Source organism: Argopecten irradians, chromosome 13 (assembly GCF_041381155.1).
Source record: "Argopecten irradians isolate NY chromosome 13, Ai_NY, whole genome shotgun sequence".
Classification (NCBI taxonomy): domain Eukaryota; kingdom Metazoa; phylum Mollusca; class Bivalvia; order Pectinida; family Pectinidae; genus Argopecten; species Argopecten irradians.
This window is the reverse complement of record NC_091146.1, coordinates 7,039,942-7,052,283: the sequence shown is the minus strand read 5'-3', so window position 1 is coordinate 7,052,283 and position 12,342 is coordinate 7,039,942. Positions and strand designations below refer to the sequence as shown.

The 12,342-nt window shown below is 35.4% G+C and overlaps 1 protein-coding gene across 2 annotated transcripts; it reads left to right on the top strand.

Moving 5' to 3' along the window:
• The first annotated feature begins 1,309 nt into the window (after nt 1–1,309).
• On the top strand, nt 1,310–11,613 carry LOC138306094 (sortilin-related receptor-like). Of its 2 annotated transcripts, none has more exons than XM_069246456.1 (4): nt 1,310–3,733; nt 7,121–7,240; nt 9,020–9,151; nt 10,236–11,613. In XM_069246456.1, exons 1-4 carry the CDS (start codon nt 3,418–3,420, stop codon nt 10,238–10,240), a joined length of 573 nt encoding a protein of 190 aa, XP_069102557.1. In that variant the 5' UTR covers nt 1,310–3,417; the 3' UTR covers nt 10,241–11,613. The 2 variants fall into 2 exon arrangements, with proteins under 2 accessions (XP_069102557.1, XP_069102558.1); XM_069246457.1 differs by lacking the exon at nt 1,310–3,733 and adding an exon at nt 4,112–4,189.
• Nucleotides 11,614–12,342: the final 729 nt, after the last annotated feature.

Sequence of the window (12,342 nt, the reverse complement as noted above, 5' to 3'; positions counted from 1 at the left end):
TTTCATTTGTCATCGAAATATTTTCTTTGTTGAAAACAAGACACAGATTATCAAATCCGATGAAATTAAATAGATTATTTGTTTCAATGTATTCCGAAACTTTTTAGGTATTACTTTAATATCCATTTTTATTGTTAATACAGAAAACACTTGGCTTTTGTACTCAAAACGTATCTTTCGTATGGGCGCCGTCATCATGGACAAATTCAAACGCGTTCCAGTTGGCGGTGCTGTATCACTTTACGAACTGGTACAAATCCGCAATTGAAACGCACAGTATATCAACTGAAACGGCAACGATACACAACCACCACACGTATTGAACCAGGGATATACCTGGGGTAAGTAATCGAAGTTCATCAATTTGATGACTACAAAACAGAGTTGAAAATTGGACAAATCTAAGGGACAAGAAGGGAACCTGACTGTATATCATATAGTCCATAACAAGCTACATTACAACCTATGTATATGTACATTCGATCAACTTAGTTCAAGTGTACACAATGTGCGATTCATAGGATTACAGTTTAAGTAAAATGCATGTTTCATTAGCTGAATATCGTGCCCGATTAGAGCATATTTTGAAGGAGCAACTTTCTTTATATAGCCTAGGTAATGTTAGTGAAAAGGTTCCAAAGTACAGGGACGTAGAGGATACGTTCCCCATTGTAAACACTTCACTGAAAAAATAAACGACAAAACATTGGAGAGATGGCACTACAAAAAGGCGGCGAGAAACAAGGAAGACTTTCACATCGTCCGCTGTTTTCTTGAAATTTTAAAGTCAAGAGCTCAATGATACCTCTCATACAGACTTCGAATATTAGTATTACATGCACTACCTTGTATTTCATTGTGCGAATATTAGTATTACATGCACTACCTTGTATTTCATTGTGCTGTTCACCACGATATCTCGTCCGGTGGCGGTGGGTGGGGTCATGTGGTTGACTGTCGAGGCTGGTGGAGGTAGTTGGGTGATATAGCTGTCTGTGCAATGACATAATGTTACAACAGACGCCCTATGATTGGTGAAACACACGTAGCTAATTACATAACAAGACAGACACAAAGTCTTTGCTTCACTATATTGCTTTTTGATTATATTGTCAACACATCCAGACGGCTCATAGCGGGTGACAGTTTGTTTGTTGGATTATTTTGTTTGTTTGTTGGATTATTGTAACGTCCTATTAACTTCCAGTATCATGTAAGGACGTCCTCCCATGTTTGCAGTGTGTTGCGTGTATGTTGTGCGAGGTGCATTTTATGGGAGACTGTTGTATATTAATGTGTCTTCTTGTATAGTGGAACTATTGCCCTTTTTTAAAGATCTATATCATTGAAGCAAACATTATCACCTGAACACACCTAATTATTGAAAAATTCATTTAGGGGTGTGTGATTCAAAGGCTATGACACTTAGTGACTAAACTATGCTTAGTTCTTTGTTCTCAAAAAGTATTAGTCTAATTTTAAACAATCTTTGAATATAGATCAAGACCATTATTATCTCATCAACGCACCTAATTGTTGCAGGATTTGGAATGTACTTTTTCAGGGTTCATTTCAGCTTTTGATTGTTTGTTTGATAATTCTAACTTCCTATTAACAGCCAGGGTCATGTAAGGACGGCCTCCCATGTATGCAGTGTGAAGTGTGTGTTAAGTGTGAGATGCTTGTTTTGGGAGATTGCGATATGTTCGTATTGTGTCTTCTTGTATAGTGAAACTGTTGCCCATTTTATAGTGCTATATCACCGACGCATGCCGCCGAAGACACCAAGCAACACACCCCACCCGTTTACATTATAATGACAACGGGCGAACCAGTTGTGCCACTCTCCGTATGCTGAGCGCTAAGCAGGAGCAGAAACTACCACTTTTATAGCCCTATGATTGGTGAAACACACGTAGCGTATTACGTAACAAGACAACAACGAGTCGTGGCTTCAATATTGTGTTTTTGGATTATAATGTCAACACATCTAGACGGCTCATAGCGGGTGACAGCTGGGTTTTTTTGTCAGGACCATGTCAGAAGTTCAAAATGTGTTTTCAAGATAGCGGCTTTGGTAGCCATCTCGGATCCACCCGAAAATTACACCACTTTCTCGGGACCATGTCAGGATCATTTCGTGCAAGTTTAAGCCAAATCGCACCAATTGAACGTGAGAAGAAGTTCAAAATATGTTTTCAAGACGGCAGTTATGGCGGCCATCTTGGATTTCGGATCGACCAAAAAGTAATAACACCTTTTGAACTATGTTAGGATCATTTCAGGCAAGTTTCAGCCAAATCACACTGGGAGAACTGGAGAAGAAGTTCAAAATATGAAACTTTTTGCGCACGACGACGACGACGGACAAAACATGATGACTATAAAATGGAATGACATCTTCCAGCTGTATCAATGCTACGCACTGTGTAGAAAATAAACGCCAGTCTGTAAAAAACATTATTATAACTATAAAGTATACTCATTCATTTTGTGACACAGTTCTTTCTTCTGATATGCATGTGTCTACAAATAAATGAAATTGTATTATCTCTTCAGTAATCACCAAGCACAATGAAGATTATAAGCCCTACAGAATCTACAATCGTTGCATAAACTTCTCTGTGTTTGAAGTATGTTCCTGATAGATGAGGTATTGGAGGCAGAACGTGATGATTATTTGTGTCTCCAATTTATGATTCAACTGCTTACGACTTTAATGACAGCTATCAATATTTGATATAATCATGCTGATTTTTAAGTCTTGATATTCTTATAACCTCCAGATGGAATCCCCTTTTTGTTTAAGTGGTAATTTGAAAGACCTCATGTCATGGAGTGTTCACTTTTGTATTAAGCCCCATCACTGTAAAGAAATCTGACGAGGAACCCTGATCCTCTAACGACCACAAGGTGTCAAATCGTGACAAAGAGATTGAAAAATACATAACAAGTACAAAACTATGAAACTAGAATGAAACTAGTACATGGATCGACTAAACGACCTTGACTTATCAAATGCAGATAACAAGGAAATACACAGAATCATAACATTGGAGTGTTTCAATTTTAATATGATTTCCCATTCTGTTTACAACAAACACAGCCCGGATATATCAAGTGAGGCCAATCAAAGCTTATGTATACAATATGTTTAGTATGTGGTAACACTCATTTACATTGAACAACATACTCTTCGAGCAAGCACATTACTTCGTAATTGAATGTTTCAGTTATTTCTGATAATTCATGTGAACAAAAGCTGTTACTATTGACGAACGACACGGGAGTAGACGTATGGTACTAAAACAGATCTTGATTTAAAACACTGACCAATAGCGGGGATTTTAATAAAGGATATTAAAGCAGTCAACAAACTTACTTGGTAGGATAAGCAACAGAATACCTTTCATAGTAATGATGTGTATATATAGTATTGCAATGGTTGTTCTGTTGATTAAGAGCAGTCATCAACAGAATATCGTACCTGAACGTAGACGGGAGCAGGCCATTGCTATACAAACTAACGAGATCTTGGAACAGGTCCTTCCTTTGATACATCGCTACCTTGAGAATGAGATATCATCAAACTCTGTACAATATGGAGATGTGAAAACTACGCTAGGAGTTCTTCAGACGGAACTACAGGCTACCAAAACAGAGCTGAACGAGATAAAGACACAGTTGGAAACAACTAAACAAGGGGTTACTGAGTCGAGTATGACAAAGGAAGGTAAGATATATATACATGTGTAAAGTGTTTATTTTCTGAGATTTGAAGAATTTTTTTTCGAGTCTTGGCGAGTTTCATAAAATCTCATGAAATAAACACTAATTTTAGACACTTACCTGTGGGATAAAGGTCACCAGAACAGATTGAATATAAAGATCTGTATTTTAATAAGATTATTAAATCTACAATCGTAGTTGAAATCAAACTTATCCAATAAAGAAATTCACAAAATAAATACATGGATATATTTCTAGCAGTCATTAAATCTGAATAAAATACAAACCCAGTTGATATTACTTCTCCAAGTATTGCCAATGACAATTGCAACTAGTTATACCTTGAAAAAAAAACGATGCTTGTTCAAGCGTTCTTGCTACACGACTTAACTGCAATATCGCGTGAAGGAAACTTAGCGATATTGTGTGGGATAATGTGGAAATGGGCATGCATGTTTTCGTAAGTCAAAATTGTTGTTACCATGACAACCAGATCGATTTCAATGACACTTGACAGTATTGTTTGGGATTATGTGGGGATAGGCAGGTTTTCATTTGTCAAAGTTTTAGTTGCCATGGTAACTTGGTCAATATACACAGGTCAAAATATGTCGGAACAACTTGTAACTTTCCTGTGATCATGACATTTTTTTTAAAGAAAAAGTCTAATAAGAGGAAGCGGGTGGGTGGGTATAAGTTTGCTATCGGCTTACTGTTCTACCTCTAGTTGGACGTTACTTAAATCAAAGAAACAAACAAGCCTAGGTAAAAAACGAAAATAATGTGGCAGCACCTTCAGGGGTTACGAACTTTTGTACTTGAAATTGATATGCTGGGTTTGGCAGTATAAATTATGTGTTTAAAGGGACACGAACCTTAATTTGTTCTGTATGCTTAGATATGATTTTCAGATGTTATCTAATTGATTGGTTATCTAAAACGACAGGAAAACGTGTGGAGCACCTACCTCAAAACTGATAAAAATAGACCGTCATATTCTATTTTTGGAACACAAAACGAAAGCTGGCCGAAAGCGAGTTTATAATGAACAACAAACTCGCTGACATGACAAGGAATATTAGTTTTCCACATTTTAAGATTATTTTCTAATTTACGATGGTTGACAAATGAAGTTTAATCCATATTTGTTATAAAACAATTTGTATTTAGCGTAAGAATGATTAGTCAAAAGTCAAAAGAGACTTTTCATTCGACAGGACACCGCGAAGGGAGGTTCCTGACGTATTGCACATATGAACATCACGCAAGTATAAAGTGGGGAGTTGCTCCCGTCGCTTGCATTTCAGGTATCCATTTATATTTCCTACTTTTCCAATCGCGCACGTTACCGACTCTTGACGTACACTGTTTTCTATCAGAATTCGTTTGTGTTCGCTTCACCCAAGTTTTTGACTCACCATTTTGTTTACATTGATTTAATTTGTTCAGTGCATTGTGGGAGGTCACTAAAGTTCAACACTACTATACTATCGTTACAGAATTCGACCGGGCCGGTTCAAAATACAGAAAGATATAATTTCCATTATAATTATTTTATTTGACACATATGCACAATAACTTATATGTATATTACTTAGTAAGGTAATTGACACGTCTTAACTATGTATTTTACTCAAATTAACATGGTTTATTAGGTTCATGTCCCTTTAATATGGTGAGGGAATTCGTTGTAAATAAATTTGAGACGGTCTGCGCGGTTAACTGTATTATTGTATATAGATGTCGTATAAGGAATAGGAATGGGGCGGAAATGCCATGTTCTGTATAATGAATAATGTCTCACAATGCCAAGTATCCGGAAACTAATCATAAACCTAGGCCGTATGATTCAATGGAGAGTGATCACGTGCATATGTCTGAACAGGAATCTTTTGTTGACATTATAGTCTAAATGATTACAAAATATTTTTGGTGTTCAAGAACCGGAAGTGGGTGAACCGCTTCGATGAAAATTTGATAATACTAAAACTAGGCCTCAAGTTTTACCATTTTTTAGTTTCAAGACTTTTGGTTTCAAGAAATTTAAGCCACACGTGTTCAGTCACAATTTGCAGAAATATATACCGTTGAGAATACGATATCGTTTTACTAAATTGAACTATTGCTTGACATGGTTTTGGAACAAAAAGGAACCCCTCTGTACACTCCAGGAGGGCAACGTGCATCTCCGAACCGAACCATTCGGTTAAAAAAATGGCCGAAAGGCCGCCTACTTGGATTTTGATAGTTGAAGTTTTGTTACCGCTATTTCTCAGAAAGTACGGGAGCGATCTGTATCAAATTCCAAATGCAGGTTGCTCTCGGACCTTAGCAGTGCATTTTGCATTTTGGGACTGATTGGTCAACATGATCGCTGACAGGTAGACATCATGGTTGATAATTGAAGTTTGTTACTGCTATATATCTCAGAAAGTACTGAAAAGATTTTTGTCAAATATCATATTTAGTATGTAGTAAAGTTTGAAGAACAGAAAAAATATCCTCTTTCCATTATCAGACATAGGCCATTCGTTGATGGGCGCCAGTATCCCTCTGGGATATCGTGTAAAGGTATCTAACAGGTTCTCTGTCATAGTACGATAAAGTGCTATTTTGTTAAATTGGTTCGTGTATAAAATTCAACGGTAGCTGCAACAGATCCTTGGAGACAATCTAGTTCTAATAGAAGTTAGATTTGTTTGGTTTACTCTGATATGTCAGAAAACCCAATGTGGTAAAATGTGTGTGAGTTCAAACTCGCTCGCTGTCCGCCACTACTATTAATTTAGACTTGTCAGAATTACTCAATAAAGTGCTGTATTAAGAAATCAACCCAGTATAAAATGAATTAATTGCTTTATTCGATTACTTACCAAACATCCATTGTAGATTGATGTAATCAAACACCACGTGAGTAGTTATTGTTGATACACGTGGTGGTCTGTCTAGGCTGCTGAGTCCGTAATCAGAATGCTTGTTAGTTGAAAGTTGGAGAGTTCAAATGTTATATACTTGTATTCTGCTATCTCGTTCATAGGGCTCCCCAGCAAGCGATTATTGTTTATCGTTGTTTACCAAATTTGAGTTCGTTAATTTTCAAATTTTGAAAAGACACGAGCTAGGATAAACATGATAAATGAAAAAGTAGACCGTTTTTGTAAGTCAATCGGAATCAAGATATCTTGGAATTGACCAATCAGAGCCACTTAGGTGTTTGCACACTTTGGTGTGTATACATAAACGATAACCAACTTTTATGTAATTGATCACGTTTTTTCTTTTGCGAAACATGAATAGTTATGAGATAAATATCTTTATATGTTGCGATGTTTACACTTCGATTTTACTAGCAATTATAGAAAGTTGCATAATGAATACATCTTAATTTCAGACCGGTCTCAACACAATCAATTTCAATGTAGAAAATCAGATTTGCGTATTCCAAACGGATGGCTCTGTGATGGCGACAACGATTGTGGTGATAACTCAGATGAAGAAAACTGCAATCACGGTATGTATCATCCACATGTAAACTACCACCAAAACTATTATAATGGATGTGACATTAACAGACAGGGTCATTTAGGGAAGTGCCGGATTGAGTAGGAAAGCCGGAGTACCCGGAAAAATACATGATAACTGCTTCATATGGAAATGGAACACACAACCAAAGGTGGAAGGATTTTCATGAATGCCGGGACATACCACCCACTCGGCCATTTTCTTCATTTGATTGAAAGAAGCAAGGTTCATTTGAGTATTCAACAAAATAATTTATACCTTGTATGACATCTTAATATCACCAATATAAAAGACATTTTGAGAACTTATATAACTATATCGAATTAAAACTATAAATTATAGGTATTATAATTATCAAAATGTTACATTCGGTGGTGAATAGTATATTAAAAACAATGAAAAGCTCGTATCATTGATCTATTGATTGCGAAATTACCAGCGCCGTTTGAATAACATGTTTTATGCGATTGATTCAAAAGACCAAATATTACCATATGTGTGTATCCCATGCTTCATTGTGGTGTCCTATTTTTATTTTGTTAAGAGATCATTTTCTATATGTTTAACTTCGTGAAACAGAAACCACGCTTGCATTTATATTTCCAATGTATCAAGTTAGTTGATTTAGCTGATATAATAAATTTATTGAATACTCCGTCGTTCGCAATCTGATTAAAATACGTATCGATATATTAACTCCGTTGAATAGAGATATCTACATATTCAAACATTTTCGTCCCCAGTCAATACTCTGGTAGAAGCAATTTGATTGGTCATTTCCAAAGGTCACTTGGATGTGACCCCTAAGAGGATGTTGTTAGAACCTCTTTTCAAACGTAGTGATAATATGGATCAGTATTTTAATCAGATTGCGCCGTGCTCCGTTCGACGTACTTTTCATTCAAACGACAACCTCTCGATAACCGATTTTCTGTTTACGTATACTGTGACCTATGTTGTTTGTATAAATATACAGTCAAACCTCTTGAGCCTTTTATTTTATTTTTTTTGCAATATTTTTGCTCTCACTAAAATCCGCAAAAGTCCTATTACAAACGAAATATTTACAAAATCACTGATGTAAAAGATATATTTACAAGTAAATCGTGTCGAGTGAAGTAGCTAATACAGAGTGTATACAACACTCATTAGCAGTTTGTTTACTACCAAATTACTTGTTAAGAATACGAGACCAGGAGTGTACCGCAGAATTTAACCTCGCGAATATGTCACCGTTAGTGAAATTCATATATTTAAAGATGCTCCAACGCCGTCAGAGCATAAATGATACTCATTATTTGAACAATAAAAAGTGTTTAATCGTGTACATATATGTCTAATTAACACAAAGAATAATTAAAAGGTTTCTTATTTGCTTTCGGTGCATGCGCAATCAGTACTGGTTTCCATATAGGACATAGTGCCATGGATTGTTTTCTTGATTCAATAAATTTTAATTTGTAAATATTTGTATCTTGAAGTAAAATTAGAAGCTCAAACTTGTCAATGGTGGTAATGGTGTAAAGTAAGTAATGTTTGTAACTGAACAAAAATATTTGTTCCTCTGCTCCTGTTTTATAGCGAAAAAATGCCATTTGCCAGCGGTGGAGCATCTATAAATACATTTCGGTCGTTGCTTTATGAAAAGGGTTAAATCAGTGTTGCTGTAGCGTGACCAATTGTCCATATACTAAATGTCTTATCATATAGCCCTAGAATGATAGAAGTAAGATTTGCATGATGAATGTAAATATTATTTTGATTTCAGACCGGTCTTCTGAATGTCTACAACACACTAATTTTCTTTGTAAAGACAAAAGAATGTGTCTCCCAATCGAATGGTTGTGTGATGGCGATAGCGATTGTACTGATAACTCAGATGAAGAAAACTGCAATCACGGTATGTATCCTCCAAAAATAGACATCTCAGTGTTAACGTAGACCGTCCCTTCTGTGACGGCATACGTTTGTAACATCGCTACCCGCATCCCGGTAAACGTACTTTATTTCTCTGTACCTATTCAGTGAAAAACTATGAACTATATTGCCTATACGGAAGGTCTGGACAGGATATAAACATATTCTTTATATGTTACAGTAATGGGAAATACCGGTAAGAAATATATATTTTTTTAAATCCAGAAAATAAGTCATAGTACATATCCATGCTTTTGTGTGCTTTTCATGATCAGGGTATTCCTAAAATTAAAATATTAAAAAAAACAAATAAACATAATTCTTCAGCGGAAACCAGAAAAGACGGTCTATTTACATGAAAGTGTATGTGGCCTTAACATACATTTATAGAAGTACCGACTTTAGTTGTTGGATGAAAGCCGGAGTACCTGGACTACTCTATATGGGAGTCGAACCTACAACCTAAGGTGGAGGGTGATGGTGTGTCAGGACATCTGAACCACTCGGCCACCGCTGCCAATTACTTTGTTAAATTATTTAATTGAAATACGTTATGGTTCATTTGGATATTCAACTAAATAATATACCTTTAAGATTTATTCATTTTGCATGAAGATCCTTATCATCGCTCCGTTCAATGATTGAAATATAGATCCTTATAACAGAGGATCTGACATTATCCCATAAGAGGTCATGTTTGGGTGACCTTTGTACCACGTGTACTTCAGATCCAATGAATTTTCTACACATTACTACATCAATTGACAACGCCATGATACAAATACAATTAGCTTCGTTGTGCTATTTCGGCGAGATGACCTCTCACACGAAATTCGCCCCCTTAAAGCGCTATCAAAATTCTGGCAGCAGCAATTTGATTGGCCATTCCCAAAGGTCCCCTGGACATGACCCCTAATGGGATGTTGTCAGATCCTCTTATTCAAAGCAGTGATAATAAGGATATGTATTTTAATCAGATTGAGATTTATTTAGTAAATCTAAATTTCACCAATATCTGAATGCATGCTTAGTGAAAACGCAATTATTTTTATTGATTTTCTTTGCAGGATGAGATAGGCGATTATGTTCCAGTACCAGAACATGATTCCTCATTAAATGAGGCGTGTACTATCTGTAAAGTCGTATGAATCTGGTGTATAATTACCAAGGATCATCAGCTCTGGGAAAAAGAAACATCCGTCTACATATACAGTGACAAATCGGTCTCTCCTTCTCACAGGATAACCATATAACAGTGTTTATAACCATAGAAAGGACGTCTGATCAAATCCTCTTTATCAACATTTGTGTGCAGGGAATATTTATTTCACTTCCTTTCGTGTTTTAAATACATGTACATAAAATGTGGTGATTATTTCCCAATTCAGTTTAAATTTGTCATTCCACTTTGGTTCATGTTATCATTTTACTTCGCTGAATGAAACCAATAAACTCCAATCACTCCAAGCGCTGACCCTATCCGGCATGAGAATAAGCAATATGAACTTGTTATCTGGTTGAAACGAATTGCAAGGTCAGCTGAGATCTATTGGAATAAAGATTCCTCTGAGAAGTCACATTTTCTTAAATTAAACTTTTTTCTCGTAAAGATATTTAGAAATAGTTCATACCATAGAAGAGAATGGAAGAAACAAAACATATGTCCGTGTGCTGGTTTTTGAGCTATTTGACTCAAAGGTACCTCGTTGACAAGATATAGGATTTTATGGAAATTTTGCCGTTTACACAATATACACGAGATATTAAAGCCATAATCTACGAATGAGGTATATGTATATGGTATGTATAGATGTTTGCAGAATTTTCCAGTGGTTGTCTTTAAAGATATAACTCTTACGATAATAAGACTAAAAAATTTTTCTCAGATTAACCCTTCATTGTATCAAGCGGCGTAAAACTAGATCGCCAATTTTTAACAATATCATATTATTTATTCTTATGCCGGAGTGCCGGAGAGGGGTTTCAAAGCAAGATAAAATTACTCGTGAATTTTGATTTTAATGTTTCAACTTCATAAGTTATGTAATTTTTAGAGGTGAATTCCTGTTCAGAGGTGTTCTTAATCATATTCGCGCTAATCATCAACCTATCCAATTTGAGTATATTAAGAAACTGTCCTTACTTTGAGTTTGTTAAAATGCAGTAATACTGAAATAAATAGTTTTGGGCAGTGGTATATCTGTTTGACACACTGCAATTGTATTATTATGAATAAAAAGAGCAAACTTCCACTATACAAGAAGACGCTGTGGGTCTGATTATTAAATAGTATACAATTTGTTTTTGAAGACTGACAAATAAAGTAAAATGATAACAGCAATTAGTAGAGAAATTTCTTTTATAATTATAGAATTATCTCAATTTAAACTTTTTACAAACAATTGTAACAAAATTTGTGAATTCAACCATTTTATTTCTTTTGCAAACAGCGTTTGACAATCACATATACTACGAAAATTTACTTAGGATCACCTTTATTTTGTAGTACATGGGATTCATTTTATTTTACGATATTCATTAAATTTTAGATGCTCCACCATTGACTAATAGTATATTTTCACAATAAAAAACAGGAACAGACGATTGAGTATTTTTCTTCAGTTACTAGAGTTATCTACGTTACACCATTACCGCCGTTGAAAAGTTTGAGCTTCTAATTTTACTTCAAAATGAAAATATTAAAAATTGTTAATTGCATGCCGGAAAAAATCCGTGGAACTATGTCGTATATGAAATGAAAAACTGATTGCCATACAGGAAAATAAATTATTGTATGTAATTTTTGTGTTAATCAAACATATATATACATGATTAAACACAAATTAATGTTCAAATGATGAGTATCAGTTATGGTCTGTCGGCGGTGGAGTATCTTAATGATCTATTTAATATGTCTAAACACAGATTCCAACAGAAAAACTATGAAATTTTCACGAGTACTCGATACCTTACTTGCGAAACAGAACTAAACTCCAAAAATCACAAAAACATGGCAATAGTAGCGAAAATGTTATTTTCAGTTCAGTATCTGGTGTGACGTCCCCTAGCTTCAATAACACTGCAACATCGCCGACGCATGCTCGCAATTAAGTTCCATATACGGTTTTGCTGTATAGATGCCCATTCCTCTCGCAGAGCCGTTCCAAGTTCTTG